Genomic DNA, 20,233 nt, shown 5'->3' with positions numbered 1-20,233 from the left:
GGCTGTGGCAATTAGAACCATTTTTCAACCAATGAGCTTGAATTATTGTACAGCTGTGCAATGTTTGGTATGTGGTAATGTGACGGCCCATCAACTGTATATTTTGAAACCAGAATTTAAGGACTATAAACACAGGCAGAGGGTGAGTCAACATGTCAGTGAGCCTTTTTCAACAATAGGAAGGGATTTACAATGTTCTTGTAACAATGTTTTAACACAAAAACATTGTTACAAGAAAAACATACTTTGAATCCAGACTTCAATAGTACGTAGTTTGCCTATATATTTAGTTGTATTGCTTGTGTAATAAACCTTGTTGCCGATAGGAAGATGTAGAGAGCCAGACCACAAAGTATTCGGGCTAGAAGCTACAATTACTGGAGGAGAAGGTTCAGGTACAAAACAGTTATCTTTATTGTTAAAACACACGCATGGGCTACAGCTCAGACACTACACAGGCATGGGATATTGCGGTGGCTACCTTCCCCACCCGGTCCCCAACAGTACGCCGGAACCACAATAAAGACTCACCCCCTTAGGGCACGGCACACAGGTAGGCTACTCGGCCTCATGCACACTGCACATAATACTACACACAGGTAGGCTACCCACACAGCCACTGCACTGCACACACACCTAAGCTACTTCCACTACAACCCCCCCCCCCCGTGCGATAATGGGCACACCTGTCAAGAAGCCACTGGTAGGTGGAGAGCCGACTGCTTCCCCCACCCCCGTGCTATGGCTGGGCTGTGCTGGGCTAAAATGCTAACACACAACAAATAGTGCACAGACATAAGACATAAAACACTTCTTAAAGTCCATTAAAACACTTAACTTGCCCGGGGTTCTAGACCCTCCCACGGGGTCTGGGTTTTGGCACTGGTCCGATCCCCGTCGGTCCACCGCAACAGGTGACCCTCGGTCCAGCGCTGCGAGGCGTCTCCACAAACGGCAGGAGAGCCTTTCCACAAGCTGGAGAGCGGACAGGAGCACTCCTATATCCCCGCTATGCTTTCCCCTTAGCCCTGCCTACCGCAGGAACCTCGCCCTACAACCCGCTAGCTATCTTCAGGCCGGCGGCTCTAGGCAGCACGCGAACCTCCCCCCCCCCGTCTATGTGCGAGTGCAATGTTTGTCTTGGTCGGCTGGCTTAGCTCCGTAGCCTCACGTCCTTGCAACACCACTCTCCAGGGCCCCTCACGCCCGCTCGGCTCTGATTTATTAGTTCCTCCCCGCTGCAAATCACGTGCAGCTGAGAAGGCTCAACACAGAGTCCCCGTCAGCAGCAATCATCCAACTCAGGTGAAACCACTAGTCCTTGATTACTGACCCACTCAGAACCACATTCACTACACTCTCCCCCCCCTTAAATGTGACTCGTCCCTGAGTCAACACATCTCGTAGTCTCTGCTCCACACTGGCGGCCTCCTCTGTCGTCCTTGACGTGTCCCTTGCACTGTCTGTTGTCCCCTCGGCCTCTCTCCACCCCCATCCTGTATGGGGGCCGATGTGCTCTCCTGGGTTGTTGCTCCTCTGCTCAGTCTCTCTCCTTCCCGGGTGTCCTGGCTGGTGTTCTCCAGGCTCTCTCCTCCTGGATCCGCTGGTTGCTGGACACTCTGCGTCGGGTCCCCAGTCTGTCGCTCTGCTTCCACTCCAACGCAGGGCCTAGGGGGCGTTGTACTCTGTATTACTTGCTGGGCCTCTCCCTCTCCAGACCTCCCAGCAGGACCTGGGGCTCGCCAACGGACCCAGCCAGTGCTGCCCCTTGCTCCTGGACGTGGGGGCCTGGTCTGACGATTTGGTACACTCTCCTGGCAGCTTGTGTTCGGTACTGGGGAGAGGAAAGGTTTGAGTCTGTTGTAATGCAAAATCACCTCAGGCCCTCCCTCCACTAACACTAGACGATATAAGACTTCGGTGATTCTGTCTATGACCCTATAGGGGCCCCTAAATCTCCTTTGCAACTTAGGGCAAACACCCCTTTTCCTAGCCCTAGACCGGACCCATACCAACTCTCCCTCGGAATAATACTGCCAGTTGACCCTGACATCAAAGGCTTCTTTCTGCCTACCAGAGGACTTCGCCTGATGGCCTCTTACAGCCCCCACCACTGTGGACAATGTGTCCCTCAACCTAGACACATACTCTGTAGCTGCAGAGAAACTCTCTCCCCCACCAAGGCCCAGCATAACATCCACTGGGAGAACGACCTCCTGCCCAAACACCACCTTGTGGGGCGTGAACCCTGTGCTTGAGTGCACACTACTCCTATACGCCAACATTACATATGGCAACAGTGTGTCCCAATTAGTCTGATTCTCCTCCACAAACAAGGACAACATGGACAATAAGGTTCGATTAAACCTTTCTACCATCCCATCAGACTGGGGGTGGTAAGGCGACGTGCGGGTCTTGTGAATGTTTAGCAGCTGGCACATTTCTTTAAACAACCTGGACTCAAAATTCCGCCCTTGGTCGGTGTGAATGGTGCGGGGGGTCCCCAGTCGACAGACCCACTGTTCTACCAAAACTTTGGCTACTGTCTGTGCTTCCATGTTGGGAAGGGGAAAAGCCTCTGTCCACTTTGAGAAGTAATCCCCGATAACTAAGATATACTTATTCCGAGTGGGGGTTTCTGGCAGTGGTCCTAAGATGTCTAACGCCACCCGCTCATAGGTTCTTGAGGCTACAGCAGATTGAAGGGGGGCACACAACTGCTGCCCAGTTGTCTTTCGAGATCCACACTCTACACACTCCTGGCACCACCGCTTAACATCCCCAAACCACCCCGGCCAGTAGAATCGGTCTTTCACCTTGGCTTGCAACTTCTGTACCCCCAAGTGACCCGCCGTAACTGAATCGTGCAACTGCTCTAACACTTTCGGCACTAGGGATTTGGGGAGAACGACCTGCACCTGTTTAGCTGCATCTGAATTTACAGGTGGTAGCCTCACCAGCCTAGCACCTTGTACCTGTAACTGAGCCCACACGGGTGCAAACCCCTTTAACTCCCTGGGAGGCCCTGGACACTCCAGCTCACCCACTTTCAGAGCGATGATTTGTTGCAATTCTGCATCCTCTCTGAGCCTGCGCCAAATCATCTCCCTCCTCGGGGCCAGGGGGCACCCCTGGGTTTGTGTGGTGCACTGTACGTACAGCCTGGGGAGCTGGAGCCTCCACCGCCCCCCCTTCCGTCGGGGTGTGCGAAATGGTCGACAGAAACGCCGGTAACCTAGAGAGGGCATCTGCATTAGCATGTACTCGTCCAGGACGATGCACGATCCTATACTGGAAACTAGCCAACTGTTCCAACCACCGGGCTAACTGTCCTTCTATCCCCTGAAAATTATGCAACCACCTTAAGGAGTTATGGTCCGTCCTCAGCACAAATTCTTTGCCCAACAAGTAGTGCTTGAAGTATTTAGTAAACGTGACCATACTCAGCAACTCCTTCTTAGTGGTAGCATATTTCTTTTCGGATTTTGTCAGAGCCCTACTAGCATAAGCTATGACATGCTCCTGTCCTGCCTCTTCCTGTGACAGGACTGCCCCAATGCCTGCATCGCTAGCATCTGTGTCTAGAATGAAAGTTTTATGGGGGTCTGGATATGAGAGAATGGGGGCCGACATCAACCTAAGTTTAAGCTGTTCAAAGGCTGACTGACAGTCCTCCGTCCATTTAAACCGTCTACCCTTCTCTGTGAGTTGATGAAGGGGGCGAGCAATCTCCGCAAAGCCCTTCATAAACCTCCTATAATAGGAGGCTAACCCCACAAAGCTCCTCACTTCAGTCTGGTTCCTTGGCGCTGGCCACTGTCGCACTGCCTCTACCTTTGCTGGGTCTGCTTCCACGCCCCTCGCTGAGATTATGTGGCCCAAGTACTGCACCTGAGTGGACAATAAATTACACTTAGCTGGCTTTACCTTAAGCTGAGCCTGGCGTAATTTAGTTAGTACCTCATCCAGCCGGGACAGGTGCTCCTGGAAAGTCCGACCAAACACAATAATATCATCTAGGTACACTAAACAAGTTGTCCACTGCAGATCGGCCAGCACTAGATCCATTAGTCTCTGAAAGGTACTGGGGCTATTGCACAGGCCAAAACTAAGCACATTGAACTCGAAAAGCCCTTGTCGTGTAATAAATGCCGTTTTAGGTTTGTCTTTGGGGTCCATCTCGACTTGCCAGTAACCGCTGGCTAAGTCTAGAGTGGAGAACCAACAAGCCTTACTCAAGCCATCAAGGGCGTCGTCAATGCGAGGCAGGGGGTAGGCGTCTTTTCGAGTCAGATCATTCAATTTCCGGTAATCAACACAAAAGCGGAGCCCTCCATCCCGCTTGCGGACCAGAACTACAGGCGCCGCCCAGGGGCTGTAAGAGGGCTGAATGATGTCGTTCTCGAGCATTTGTTTTATATGCTCCGCTACCTCCTGCTGTAAATGGAGGGGAACACGACGGGGGGCAACTTCACTGGCCTTGCTCCCTCTGTATCGATCTGGTGTAAAGCAAGGCGAGTTCTCCCCAAATCATTGTCACCTGAACTGAACACTGTTAAATTTCGGGCCAGTAAATCATAGATGGCTGCCAATTCCGGTGCCTCGAAACCTTTCTGGTGCAACCCCAGATGTACCAACAGTGTATCAGGTGTCCAGGCTAACTGTGAAACACCCTCTGCCTCTGCCTCCCCCAACTTCTCTGCCTTGCTCCCCACTTCAATATCACTATGTAACAAACCTAGTTTCATCCCTCCCTTCAAGGTAAGAGCATCATTGGTGACGTTGATGACCCTGACCGGCAGAGTGCCCCGTTCCACCCTACAGACCACCCGAGCCACCATCACATTACAATGAGTAGATACTGATTCGGCCGGCTCCAGCATCCCCTCTCGCGCAGGCCCAATAGTGTTTTCTATCTTACCAATAATGATGGCTTCGCTGCGGGGAGGGATTACTGTATCCACAGGGACTGTGACGACTTGTGGCTCCTCCATATCTGCTGGCACAATAAGGGGGAGTAGCTTACCCATTACCCTACATTCTTTTTTTCCAAAGTCCACCACCACCCCATACTTGTGGAGAAAGTCAAATCCTAGTAAGATCTCCTGAGACGGCACATCAGCCACCAAAAACTCTGCAACTAATGCCAGAGAATCAAACTGACACACAGTGTGCCACTTCCCTAGGATTCCCATTCCCCCGCCATTAGCAGCCGACACATCCCCCTGGTACCCAACCAACTCTGCCCCCCCCTTAGTGATGGCTAACCAAACCTGTTTAGGAATCACTGACAAGGTGGCCCCACTATCCAATAACAAGAGCGAGTCTAACCCCCCTACTTTGGCAGCAATATACCCTGAACCGCCCTGCTTACCTACCGAGGCCATAGTGGTACGAGTGTACTCGGGGGCAGGCAATTGGCCTGCAGTGCCTGCCCCCCCTAGTTTCCCTGCAAGTACGGGCACTCGCGTCGGAGGTGTCTATTACACCCACATTCCCAACATCCGTCTCTCGCCTCTCGAAAGCCCTGACTGGTCGCCCCACTAGATGGCGCCCTACCCCTACTACCTCCACCTAGGTTTCCAGTGGGCTGGGAGCGATGTGGTGTTGTTGGGGCTGCTTGTATGTTTTTAACTGTGGATTGAAGACAGCGCACCTCCTGCCTCAACTCCTCCACCATCCCCACCAACACTCCCATTTGTTCATCACTGCTAGATTTAGCCACCGACACCCCCATCACTTTAGCCTCCGAAATCACATGACATTGCTCCAGGCTCCTAAGCAACTCCATTTCAGAGGAAAGATCAATGGCTGCTTCTAGTGTCTTGGGCTTAGCACCCCGTAAGCTGATCCGAAAATCACCGGTTGCAAAATGGAGGATAAACTGATCTCTTGCCAACATATCGCGGGTGTAATCATCCGCTGTCGGATACGCTCTAATAGCCAACCTCCTTAAGGCAGTACCAAACTCCCTAGCGGACTCATCCGGCTGGCGGCGACGGGCAAGAAAGCTAGCCCGGCACCAATCATCACTATCACAGGGTTCAAAGCATCGTGTCATGGCTGCCTTCAACAATGCATAGTTGTTCTTAGCCTCTCTCGGCAACCCGCTATACATGTCCCTAGCACGCCCTGCCAACAAGAGGGACATAAACTTAATTTTGAGAGCCTCATCCCAATAATTCACCTCAGCCGCCACATCGAACTGTTCTGACCAATCAGACCACGCACGGCCTACCCCCGTAAAGATCTCAGGCATAAAAACTGGGCGAGGAGGTGGCCCGACCCCGGCATATACATGGTGCCCAACACTACTAGAGGGGGCATTCTCATTACTATTCCCATTACTCTGCCCCTGCGGCTGCTGACTGCCTTCTCCCTCCAACATTGTAGCAGGCTACACTCTACCAAGGTTTAAAAGTTGGGAGATACACGATCCCTCCGCTGCCACCAGTGTAATAAACCTTGTTGCCGATAGGAAGATGTAGAGAGCCAGACCACATAAAGTATTCGGGCTAGAAGCTACAATTACTGGAGGAGAAGGTTCAGGTACAAAACAGTTATCTTTATTGTTAAAACACACGCATGGGCTACAGCTCAGACACTACACAGGCATGGGATATTGCGGTGGCTACCTTCCCCACCCGGTCCCCAACAGTACGCCGGAACCACAATAAAGACTCACCCCCTTAGGGCACGGCACACAGGTAGGCTACTCGGCCTCATGCACACTGCACATAATACTACACACAGGTAGGCTACCCACACGGCCACTGCACTGCACACACACCTAAGCTACTTCCACTACAACCCCCCCCCCCGTGCGATAATGGGCACACCTGTCAAGAAGCCACTGGTAGGTGGAGAGCCGACTGCTTCCCCCACCCCCGTGCTATGGCTGGGCTGTGCTGGGCTAAAATGCTAACACACAACAAATAGTGCACAGACATAAGACATAAAACACTTCTTAAAGTCCATTAAAACACTTAACTTGCCCGGGGTTCTAGACCCTCCCACGGGGTCTGGGTTTTGGCACTGGTCCGATCCCCGTCGGTCCACCGCAACAGGTGACCCTCGGTCCAGCGCCGCGAGGCGTCTCCACAAACGGCAGGAGAGCCTCTCCACAAGCTGGAGAGCGGACAGGAGCACTCCTATATCCCCGCTATGCTTTCCCCTTAGCCCTGCCTACCGCAGGAACCTCGCCCTACAACCCGCTAGCTATCTTCAGGCCGGCGGCTCTAGGCAGCACGCGAACCTCCCCCCCCCCGTCTATGTGCGAGTGCAATGTTTGTCTTGGTCGGCTGGCTTAGCTCCGTAGCCTCACGTCCTTGCAACACCACTCTCCAGGGCCCCTCACGCCCGCTCGGCTCTGATTTATTAGTTCCTCTCCGCTGCAAATCACGTGCAGCTGAGAAGGCTCAACACAGAGTCCCCGTCAGCAGCAATCATCCAACTCAGGTGAAACCACTAGTCCTTGATTACTGACCCACTCAGAACCACATTCACTACACTTGTATAGCTTTCGCCGCTCTTTCATCAGGAGCAGTATACCAGTAATATCGTTCCCGATACATCCGCTTTACCTCCCTATAGGTTCGTAGCGTAAACAAGCCATCCGCGTTATCCGCGCATTATAATAAAGTACAATTACCCTAGTATACTCTATTCATTATTCAATAATCCAAAGGCCTGTTTGTCCATTAAGTTGCACTGTTTGTTAGCTAGCTAAAACACTATAACGTCTTATAGTTGACATTAACGTTATTTGTAACAAACAATTAAGTTACATCCAGTCTATCAATTAAGACATTCTTCTCAACCCTCGTTCTGTTCAATTTTCGAATATGAATGTGTAGGGGGGATGTGCTGTAGAGGTTTACTCAGTGAAAATGTGTTATTTTTTTCATGTCCCACACATAAAATAAGCCAAGACATGTAGTTTCAGGTTTTAAAAAATGGCTATAATTTTTCATAAAAAGAAAAATGTTAATTACAAATTGAACGCCGCAGGGTTAAGTCAGCTGCATCTTGACTGGGCAGTGCAAGAGAAAAATTTGGTTTAATATCTCTGGAGTAATATTATATGATATGTTTGTTAATGGCTTTGTGGCTATATGCAGCAGTAGCAGCCGATGTGATGACGCTATTCCATGGCAAACGACATCTGCTGTCTGAATTCAATATAAAGTAAATTTACTAAATTTCTAATCCCTTTATTTAGGGATTAGTAATTTCTGAATAGTTAGCCATTCCGGACGTCGCAATTCCTGGTCATTTAATCAAGCTGATCATTTAAAGGGAATAGGGTTTGTTGTTATGCGGCTAAAAATCACAATGAAATAAATCAGGCAAAAATAATTCAATTTGAGTACTGCACCCACTTGGCACGCAGGACATGTGCTGGTATTCCTGTTTCATTAGACAGCTCTTTTCTCAGGTCTTGTAGGTTGTCTGTGTCCAAGTTTACTTTGATTTCATAGTCTCCCTGCAGATTAAAAAGCAGCCATCATGTTAGTCATGCAGCAAAAATCTTATTTCTTTTACACCCAATTGGTGGAGCAACATCTCCAGATGCATATTTCAGCCATGTAAAATAGTCTACACCTGATCATTAGGCCAGACGTTGGATTAGACTGTCGTTGACACTAAAAGCAGAGTATACAGTTGCAGTTTCTTGAACGGTACAAAGGCATTCAGAGGCAGGGGTGGATAGTCAGTGGCTGCTGTTTAATACACACCTTGAGCATGATGTGGCACCGGACAGTGTCAGCCCCAGGGACCTGTCTGGACTGTGGGTTGCTTTTAACTGGAGTCTGTATGTTCTCCTTGGGTGTGAATATGGCATAAATCTCATCTCCGTTTTCAATGTGTCTGTCATTGAAACACCCTATCAACAATGAAAGAGAGTTAAGAGCTTGCTGAAACAAAAATGTCCCACAAAGTTTCTCTGTTGCCTACAAAACAATGCAAAAACCATGCAAAGCTGTGTTGGGACAATGATCCAATGATGACAATGGGGTGAAAGATAATAATGGATCATTCCGTCTTGTGTAAAAACGTTTACGTTGCGGACCAAGATCTACTTTACTGTACCACAAAGTTATGTCTAGTGATTATGTTGCCATTATAAAGCATGGAAGGATAGACAACTGCAATCACTATAGATTTGAGATATGTATATTTGATCATATTTTTTTTATTTTATAATACGTGGAATTAATTTAGATTTAATTTGAAACTGGCATATTATTTGAAAGTTTAATAATGTATTGTGTATTCATTAAATGTTGCATTTTAGCCCCATTTATTAGTAACAGAAATGTGCCTTTTTCGCACAAGACCAAAAATTTATATATTAGCATTTTGTAAAAAGCTCTGCAGATACTTTCAGTCAGACACTGGTGTACTCACATGTGTTGAAGAAAGAATCATCTGTCAGAGGCATTCCATCCACTGTGTAAAGACACACAGCGTTGTCAGTTCCGATGTTTTCCTGAATGGCAATCCGGAGCATCAGATCCTCCAGTGTGTTCTGAGATGGATCCATGTCTGTGTGCCACATAATTGCGCAAAATCATTCATTCATTATCCTAACCCGCTTATCCTGAACAGGGTCGCAGGGGGGCTGGAGCCTATCCCAGCATACATTGGGCAAAAGGCAGGAATACACCCTGGACAGGTCGCCAGTCCATCGCAGGGCACACACCATTCACTCACACACTCATACCTATGGGCAATTTAGACTCTCCAATCAGCCTAATCTGCATGTCTTTGGACTGTGGGAGGAAACCGGAGTACCCGGAGGAAACCCACGCAAACACGGGGAGAACATGCAAGCTCCACACAGAGAGGCCCCGGCCGACGGGGATTCAAACCCAGGACTTCCTTGCTGTGAGGTGGCAGTGCTACCCACTGTACCATCCGTGCCGCCATGCGCAAAATAATTGGTTTTTGGAAATTTCTGGTTCCCTCTTTACATTCATTATTAATTCCACTGTGCAATTGTCTACTCCCTAATCTGGAGCCGCATTACGTGTGTCTGTGAATCCAGTCTGCGTCTTCATGCATCCCTCATTATTGTATTGTTAGATCATCCCCACTCCCATGCCCCGCCTGGTTTGTCTTATCCCTCAGTGTATTTAAAGCCCAGTCTGAGAGTGCACACTTGTCAGATCATGGTTTCAGATCCAATTCTTTGTAGGCCTGTAATTCATGAGATATTTAAGACACCCCTTTGCCTGATTTTCGAGTTTGCCTTGCCCCTTTCGTTTTGTTTGCGGTTTTGTTTTTTCGACTACTCTCTTGCTTTGCGATTTTGTACCTTTGTCTTTCTGCTCGTTAAAATCTTTGACCATACTATTTGTAACCTTACTATTCTTCTACAAATCCATTTGGCACTGTGTTTTCTGAATACGTGGCTTTTGAGGAAATTCCCTGACCTGCGTTTGGGTCTCCAGAACCATACATACAACCACACAAACTGATATTCTCTGCAATATGCATAGTCATTTTCCTTTTCTGGGCTGGCCAGACGGTTTTAAATAGTTTTCATATTCAATGCAGAATGTTGTCCTACCATTGATCTCCCTGAGCTCAGAACATTTGGGGAATGTGTATTTCACACTGAAATTCTGCACCAACTTGGGATCAATGCGTTTCAGCATAATTTCAAATCTCTTCTTCTCCACTTGACTTAACCCTGAGGGAGAAATATTTCAGTTTAAAAACAGGTACACAGTTTGGTGTCTGGACACTTATGTCATTTTATTGATGAAATGTGTAAGGCCACAAAATAAAACAAAGTGGTGTAAAAAGGATTGTAAAATGATACATCAAATTAAAACCACCTGCATAAACATTTTTTTCATGATTAAAAAGGCTTTAAACTGTATAGTCTTGTCTATAAACACTTAATATTTAATTATATGGTATGTGTACTTACACAAGCAGATAATTATAAGTGAATTGCATGAAAATGGAAGTTGGGGGGGGTGCATCGTTTTGGTACGTACTGGTATTCAAGATTTCTGAACAGGTGCTCCAGGACCTGTAGAATTTGTAATATTCAAAATAATAATAAAGACCAAAATAAAGATCTATTGCTACATAAATTTCACCACATGCAGTACCATGCAATACCAATGGAGGGAAGAAGGGTGAAACTGATGTAGGATTAAGAGCCATGCATTACTAAATATGTTGGGTGGTCTTTTATTTGTTTTTTGTTTTTTTTTCAACATTCTACAGGTCCTGGAGCATCCGTTAAGATATACGTCATCATGAACACCAGTGCATACCGAGATATTATGTACATAATCCCTTAAATGTTCTGCATTGTGTTCATTTCACAATAACACATAAATGACAACTTACCCATTTCTTTTAAGGTTTCATCATCAATGCCATCAATGAAGTCGTTCTCATCTTTCACACCAAGTTCAAGAAATTTATTGTAGAAACTCTCCAGTCTATTATATTTAAGCAGAGCATATATTTTCTCCATGTGTAACAAACCGAACATAAATCAAACAAATTAAAAACACTGATACAGGCCAAATGGTGATATTAATAATCATAAACATGCTTTATTAAAAGGTACAATAGGTCATTTCTGACTTTTAAATGTTTTGATACAGAGTGTCAGTCTGTCAACTGTCCAATATGAAACCCGAAATGCAGGCAGAGGGTGTCAACATGTCAGTGAGCCTTTTTCAATGATAGGAAGGGATTTACAATGGTCTTGTAGCAATGTTTTAACACAAAAATCTTACCTAATGTACCTTTAAATGCTGCCATTGTACAGGTCACATCTATCAGAAGTAAAGCAACTGAGAACACCTTAGTTAGTCCTAAATACTACCATTGCCCTCCTGTACAGATCTTTCTCTAAAATGAGTTTCAAATATTAATTGTGAATGACAAACTGTTGGAAAACATGGGAGGCCACGACAGCCAACCCCCTGCCCCCCGCATTTTTAACAAACAAATAAACGAACAAAGCAAAAGTGACCAAACTTAACTATCCAAATACTGCTTACCTAGCCAACTAAAAATACCGATACACAAAGTAAATCACAAAGACAATTATGGTTCACAGGGAGGTATAGAGGGACGGGGAGAGGTGCTGCTTGAAGAGGTGCGTCTTCAGTTTGCGCTTGAAGGTGGGGAGAGATTCTACAGTTCTGACCTCAACGGGGAGTTCATTCCACCACCGCGGAGCCAGAACAGACAGTAGTTGTGAGCGTGAGGTGGAGGTGCCAAGCGGCATGTGGAGGCTGAATGAAGAGGTCTGGCAGGGGTGTAGGGTCTGATGATTTTTTGTAGGTAAGCTGGGGAAGACCCCTTAACTGCTTGGAAGGCTAGCACCAATGTTTTGAATTTGATGCGAGCCATGACAGGCAGCCAGTGGAGGGAAGTAAGCAGGGGGGTGACGTGTGAGTATTTGGGAAGGTTGAAGACCAGACGAGCTGCTGCATTCTGGATAAGTTGGAGGGGTCTGATGGCAGATGCTGGGAGGCCAGCCAAGAGGGAATTGCAGTAGTCCAGGCGGGACAGAACCATCGCTTGGACCAGGAGCTGGGTCGAGTAGGGGGTGAGAAAGGGGCGGATTCTCCGTATGTTGTATAGGAAGAACCTGCAATGTTCTCGGAAAGGGACAATCTGCTGTCCATCACCACGCCGAGGTTCCTTGCACTGAGTGATGGGGTGAGTGTGGTATCCCCGAGGGAAATGGAGAGATCTAGATGGGGAGAGGTATTAGCAGGGATGAATATCATTTCAGTCTTACCTGGGTTGAGCTTTAGATGGTGGTTGTCCATCCAGCTCTGGATGTCACTCAGGCAAGCAGAGATACGGGCTGAAACTTGTGTATCAGAAGGTGGGAAGGAGATGAAGAGTTGGGTATCGTCCGGATAGCAGTGGTAGGATAGCCCATGTGCAGTGATCACAGAGCCAAGGGAACGAGTGTAAAGAGAAAAAAGAAGCGGGCCTAGGACTGAGCCCTGGGGAACTCCTGTGGCAAGGGGCCGAGGTGTCGATACCGTATCAGCCCAGGCTACCTGGAAGGAGCGACCAGAGAGGTAGGACTCAATCCAGTCCAGGGCTGTGCCATAGATGCCCGTTGCTGACAGGGCAGACAGGAGGATGGAGTGATCCACAGTGTTGAAGGCAGCAGAGAGATCTAGAAGAATGAGGACAGAGGAGAGGGAGGCTGCTGGAGCGGCATGAAGTGATTCACTGACGGAGAGGAGCGCGGTCTCTGTCGAGTGGCCCGATCTGAAGTCAGACTGATGGGGGTCTAGCAGGTTGTTGTTAGGGTCAAGGGCACAGGTTGTAGTGCGGTGGGAGAGCAGGAGTTGAGAAACATCAGAGTCTGTGAGGGGGGAGAGAGTGGAAAAGGAAGGGATGGGCCTAGAGTGGGGGGGGGGGGGCACAGTGAGGGGGGCGGTGGTTGTAAAGGATCTGCGGATGTCTGTGACCTTTTCATCGAAAAAAATCAGCAAAGTCATCAGCAGGGAAGGAGGACTGAGGTGGAGGAGGCGGTGCGTTGAGGAGAGGAGAAAATAGAGAACAGTTTCCGGGGGTTAGAAGTGGAGTTCTGAATTTGTGTCTGATAGTATTTTGCTTTGGCAGCAGTGACAACGGAAGAGAATGCCGCCAGGAGAGACTGGTAAGTTGTGAGGTCTGAAGGGTCTCTGGATTTTGCCCACTTCCTCTCCGCTGTGCAGAGGCTGGTCCTGGAGATACGGAGGGTTTCAGATATCCAAGGACTGGGGGGGGGGGGGATGTGCAAGGCGGCTTTGAGACAGAGGGACAGAGAGAGTCAAAGGCAGAGGAGAGAGATGAAAGGAGGGTGGCAGATGCAGAGTCAGAGGGGAGTTTGGAGAAGGATTCGAGAGGGGGGAGTGAGGCAGTGACCGTGGCGGCAAAGGAAGAGGGTGAGGGAGTGGAGGTTACGGCGGACTGAGGAAGTGTGGGTGGGAGGAGGGGGAGGAGGATGGGGAGGAAGAGGGAGGGAGAATGAGATGAAGTGGTGATCCGATGTATGCAGAGGGGTAACCGTGAAATCAGAGCATGAGCAGTTCCTCACAAAGACAAGGTCTAAGATATTGCCTGCCTTGTGGGTTGGAGGAGAAGGAGTCCGAAGGAGTGGAGTAGCGGTAGGAAGGCAGCAGCCTGGGAGGCTTCAAGGTGGATGTTGAAGTCTCCAAGGAGAATCAGTGGGGTGCCATCCTCAGGGAAGGAGCTGAGAAGGGTGTCTAGCTCATCAAGGAAGCTTCCCAGGGGCCCTGGAGGACGATAGATAACTGCAATAAAAAGGTTAGTAGGGTAGGATACTGCAACCGAATGGAATTCAAAAGTGGATATGGACAGGTCAGAGAGGGGGAGAACAGAATTTCCATGAGGGGGAAATTAAGACCAGTACCACCGCCACGGCCGGATGGCCGGGGAGTGTGCGAGAAGGAGGAGGATGAGGGCAGCGGGAGTGGCGGTGTTGTCAGGTGTGATCCAGGTCTCAGTTAGGGCAAGGAATTGTAGGGACTGGAGGGAGGCATATGCGGGGAAACATAAACTGGGACGTCGCTCTGACACGCCTATTTAAATCGCCTAAAGTCGCTCACAAGCAATGTCAAATCAAAGCTAATCTACTGAAATTCCACAGCCATTTAAAACAAACGTTCAATCACTTGACAGGTATGCAACCAGTATAAGTGATTACCACAGCAATAGAAACAAACTGGCTCAAGTCCTAACCTCTGCTGTTCAAAGTAGCAATTTACAAGTCAAAACTTTACCGTGTCTAGTAGACGGTCCGCAGCAATACCAGCACACCTGGTTAAAATTATGCACAGTAAATCCCCAAATTGTGTCCCGGATTCTATTTGAAGCCGGGCCTCGGATAATTGCCAGGGGCGTGGTCGATTCGGACAAATAAAGGCCGGCCCCCAAATACAAGCCGGGGTAATATTGCCTACCAGTAGGGCTATCAGTCCATGAGCACTAGAGGACATGGTTTCGATTTAACTCAATGAAATAAGAGCTCTTCTTAATATTTTACATTGTTGGTTGGTTTAATACTGTTGCCAATGAAAAGTCGTTGCCCTACACCATGGGTCTCCAACACGTTGCTCTCAAGCTACCAGTCGCTCACCGCCCCGTTCTGAGTAGCTTGCCAAAGGCTGAAGCAGTATACATTTAAACAATTGTTGCCGCGAGGAATTCCAGCCTACGAATTTAATCAAAAGTAAATCAGGCAAAATTAAAAATTAACTCAATTTAGGCTACTTGGCTACGCAATAAGGTTTCCATGCATTTACAGCACAGCGCACGTTCAATGAATGAATTGAATGAAAGCGGCTGCCTTGGCTCGCAATAAACAGACGGGTGGAAATCCCGACACTCTTTCAACTACATACAACTTAACAGTGAACCTTCAAATACCACGCAGATTTCAGTGCCCATCAGTCCCAACATTTAGCAATAGAATAAAACAGTCCAAAAGTAAATTAAATCCCAAACCAAAGCGAAAATCTTTTTTAATTATGCTGCTCCAAACGAAACGCATGTCTCACAATAAAACGCACTTTAGGAAAAAAAGATCCTTAACTTGCTGTTATCTATGATAATTTGTTAGTTAATGAAGGCGTGTCTGGCAAGTTGTTATTTTATGGATTCTGGACTTGCATGAGATGTATTGTGTTTGAGAATATTTGCAATAAACTAAGTCTGTTAAAACTGACACTATGATTTACCAAACGGTGTTCCTGATTAGCCTACACTAATTGATTTCTGAACGGTTACAGGAAGTGTTGAACAGTATTGGCCCACTAAGTGTAGCCTTTTACTTTATTTCTAAGAATAAAATTCTACAACAGAAGCCCAATAAGAAATAAAGTCCTGCCTCGAATACTTAATGACTAGGACAACGTACGCTAGCGTCGCTCTGACACGCCTCACAAGCAATATCAAATCAAAGCTAATCTACTGATACATTCCACAGCTATTTAAAACAAACGTTCAAGCACTTGACAGGTATGCAACCAGTATAAGTGATTACCACAGCAATAGAAACAAACTGGCTCAAGCCCTAACCACTGCTGTTCAAAGGAGCAATTTACAAATCAAAACTTTACCGCGTCTAGTGGACGGTCCGCAGCGATACCAGCACACCTGGTTAAAATTATGCACTTGCCAATGGCCATTGTTTCCATTGCGAGACAGTTGTGAGTTCTTGTTGATCTGTTAATCTGGAATCTCCACTAGCTCCTCAACTATATTAAACAACCTATTTGAAACAAAGACGTGCCTGCATTTATATTTATATTTTTCTAAATGACATAGGAATACATTTAACTCTTTAAAAACTCTACACAAACTACATGCAAAATGTGATTTAAATCCACATAAATATTATACACTCATACGATTAAAGCACATTTGCAATAGGTCACATATTTACCAGTAAATTTCATTCATTTAAAAGTTCATTAATGTCACTAGATTTGAATTCATTTTATTTAATCTTTTGCCTTAATTTCTTTGTTTCATTGCAGCTATTGTATCACGATATAAGGGTTGAATTTCTGGATTTATATTTGAACAATGAAAATATTTTAAAGTAATTTCAAAAACAATTTGTGTGTGAAAGAAACGTACCTTTCCAGGTCCAGGAGGAACAATGAAGTGCTGGCTCAGTTTCAGTCCAGTTTATGCTCTAGGAGGAGGAGCGAACGCAATGACCTGATTGCTTTCTTTGATTAAGCAGAAGTGTTTATTCGTGTAAATCAGGTATGGGCAAACTACGGCCCGCGGGCCATATATGGCCCATTAGGCTTTTTAATCCGGCCCGCCGAACTTGTCCAAATTATATTATTAAATTATATTATTAGACCTAACTCATTTTGCCTTTTCCCTGCAATGCCCGCGTTTCCCAAATAGATGGCGCACTCCAGGGGTGAGGTGTATTACTCTCTACTTCACTTTTTCGCTTTGCCCTTTGAGCCCTTCAGTAAAAATGAGCGGACCAAAGAAAAGTGGACAGTGATTGCCGAGTGTTTAATGAGTGGACAACAAAATATTTTTTCACTTAAGTCCGAGCAACGACTGTATTTCTGATATGCCAAAAAACTGTTGCGGTTTTCAAAGAATACAATATCAGCGGTCACTTTTCCACGAAGCATGCTAACTACGCTAGCAAGCAGTCAACACAAGAACGGGCGGCTACTGCTCAGAGGTTGACGGCTAATTTACAGACTCAGCAAAAACAATTTCACCGATAAACTGCGATTCAAGAGTCAAGTACCAAGGCAAGTTTTATGCTGCCATTCAAATTAGCAAAGGCTAGCAAGCCTTTCTCCGAAGGTTTTTGAAAGAATGCATGGTAGAGACAGCAGGTCTGTTGTGTCCGGAGAGCAAAGGCAAGTTTGAAAAAAAAAAACTTGCTTCACTTAACGAAGCCACGTTTCCGAACCTCCGGAGGACGGCACAGAAGATGCTGGCGTTGTTTGGCTCGACCTACGTGTGTGAGCAGACGTTCAGCGTCATGAACATCAACAAAGCTGGTCACAGATCCAAGTTAACTGACCAACACCTCAGATCTATCCTGAGAATTGCCACAACAAAACTAACTCCAGACTTTGATGCACTGGCCAAAAAGGGAGACCAACAACACTGTTCCCACTGAAATTGAAGTCCCTCTACTGTGTTATGAAAAACATGCATTTGGAAAATAATTTGTACAATAAATGGTAAATGGCAGGCATTTATATAGCACCTTTATCCAAAGCGCTGTACAATTGATGCTTCTCCATTCACCCGTTCATACACACACTCACACACCGACGGCGATTGGCTGCCATGCAAGGCCCCGACCAGCTCGTCAGGAGCATTTGGGGGTCAGGTGTCTTGCTCAGGGACATTTCGACACAGCCCGGGCGGGGGATCGAACCGGCAACTCTTACCAACAGTCATTTGAAGAGCCTTTTATTTGTTTGTTTTTGGTAAATGTGCCGTTTTTGAGCTCTTTTTGAATAACTGAATTTAAATCTAATATAAACACCATAATTGTTTTCACCAACTCTTGTATTCCAATCTGGATTTAAGAACGGCACTGAGAATAGGAATGGAGTCAGGAAAGAATCATTTTCAAATTTGCATATCAGGCATTGTTAAGTGTCTCAGCGGATATGGACAGTGACCAGGAGATCATTTTACATGATCGACACTAAAACACTAAAAACGGAGAATGATTCTGACAAAATTGACAATTGTATACGCATACACCGACTTTTTCACTTTTTCTGAGGTCTTTCATTCACGAGAGGCGAAGTACATAGATGATGTCACTGATCTGTCACCGTCGGAATGGTGTCACCGCGCGTGGCAGGCAGGCGAAAATAAAGAAAGCCTGTCAGAAGTTTTGGGTCTCCGTGGTAACGTGGATATCTGGTCGTCACACGAAGTAGCTATCATATTTATCTGAGGGGGGCAAAAGCAGTGAGCTATTAAACTGGTCATACTCAATGACTTAATTTAAAGTGCTCTGTGCCGTACAATTCTGCCTTATATAGTGTGTGTGTGTGTGTGTGTGTGTGTGTGTGTGTGTGTAGATCAGCTGGGCGGAAGGGATATGCAGAAGTGCATCTCTGAACGCATCATTCCTCTAAGTGGATAGGCTACAGCACCAGAAGACCATTAAGTCTAAAAAATACAGTGCATCCGGAAAGTATTCACAGCACTTCACTTTTTCCACATTTTGTTATGTTACAGCCTTATTCCAAAATTGATTAAATTCATTTTTTTCCCTCCAAATTCTACACACAATACCCCATAATGACAACGTGAAAAAAGTTTTTTTGAGATTTTTGCTAATTTATAAAAAATAAAAAAATAAGAAATAGTAGTAGTAGGTACTTTATTGTCCCCGTGGGGAAATTAGTTTTCGGTAGAAAATCATTGTTGGCGGCGTTACATAAAAACAGGCACAGCACATAGAGACAGACATATGACATCAACATATCAGATCTGAAGTCCAAAATTAATAAAATAAAAAAAAAACACGGTGCACTATAGCAGCTGCTGGTAGTTACGACATATAAACAAAATAAGAGTAGTGCTCTGGCTGGACCCGCTAGACAGAGTTAAACTAAGTGAATAAAATATAAAAAAAAAATTTTTTAAATCAAAAAAAAAATCACATGTACATAAGTATTCACAGCCTACAGAAGCATCTTATCTGCTCAAGTTCACTCAGGCTCAGGCAGTAAGAGCAGTCGTCTCATTGGCTCAGGCAGTAAGAGCAGTCGTCTGGCAGTCGGAGGGTTGCCAGTTCGATCCCCCGCCCGGGCTGTGTCGAAGTGACCTTGAGCAAGACACCTAACCCCCAAATGCTCCTGACGAGCTGGTCGGTGCCTTGCATGGCAGCCAATCACCGTTGGTGTGTGAGTGTGTATGTGAATGAGAAGCATCAATTGTACAGCGCTTTGGATAAAGGCGCTATATAAATGCCAACCATTTACCATTTACTCAAATGCTTCCAAACACATTGGATGGGGCTTCAGCCCACAGTAAGGCAATGATCCCAAACATACACCAATGCTCTCTTTATTCCTAATGATGTTCTAAAAAGGTTTTTTGTAAGCCTATTCTTTGGCCTATGTCTCTGTTCTTTTATATCTCAGCCCGATACTGGCTTCCTCCAGGTTTCAATCACATGTTTTACTAGAAATAGTTCCACAGTAAACAATGAAGTATGAATACATACACGCACTGAGCTCTTTGCGAGGCATTTATTAGACTTACAGTACATTATCAATGAAGGCAAGTGAGCCAGCACATGTGGCAGCTATATATGCCCAAACATTAACTTAAATATAAAATGTAAGGAAATTACTTACATTTTATATCAGCCGAAAAATGAAAGTATTTCTTTCAAGAATTTTCTGAGCGTTAAATATGCAGTCCTGCCAGTCAGGACGGTCCTGGCTCTAAACCTTCATGGGTAAATATAATAAGTCATTTTTATGTTACTTAGAGAAGGCAGTTCAGCTGATTGCTTCATTGATTGTACCATGCAAGAATGCCGACCAATGATATTTCAGTTTCTTGTTTTTGCTGTTCAAACGGAGCTGTCAGACTGCTGTCCTGCTATATTTTTTGCTTTATTCAGGGGAAAGCATGGAGGGGAACAGTAGATCTGGGTCATCTCATCTGCCCTGACCAGCTGGGCAGAAGG

At 46.3% G+C, this 20,233-nt stretch overlaps 1 protein-coding gene across 2 annotated transcripts in view; it reads right to left on the bottom strand.

Moving 5' to 3' along the window:
* The window catches only part of LOC133129607 (uncharacterized), a 77,442-nt gene extending 65,934 nt beyond the window's left edge, over nt 1–11,508 (bottom strand). For both annotated transcript variants that reach the window (XM_061243808.1, XM_061243806.1), the window contains exons 1-5: nt 11,374–11,508; nt 10,577–10,699; nt 9,412–9,549; nt 8,739–8,887; nt 8,382–8,485 (exon numbers count right to left, since the gene is read on the bottom strand). In XM_061243808.1, coding sequence (XP_061099792.1) covers nt 8,382–8,485; nt 8,739–8,887; nt 9,412–9,549; nt 10,577–10,699; nt 11,374–11,503 — 644 coding nt within the window. In that variant the 5' untranslated portion in view covers nt 11,504–11,508. The remainder of the gene's footprint in view (nt 1–8,381; nt 8,486–8,738; nt 8,888–9,411; nt 9,550–10,576; nt 10,700–11,373) is intronic.
* Nucleotides 11,509–20,233: the final 8,725 nt, after the last annotated feature.

This window comes from Conger conger, chromosome 5 (genome assembly GCF_963514075.1).
Source record: "Conger conger chromosome 5, fConCon1.1, whole genome shotgun sequence".
Taxonomy (NCBI): domain Eukaryota; kingdom Metazoa; phylum Chordata; class Actinopteri; order Anguilliformes; family Congridae; genus Conger; species Conger conger.
This window is presented reverse-complemented; position numbering and strand designations above follow the sequence as displayed.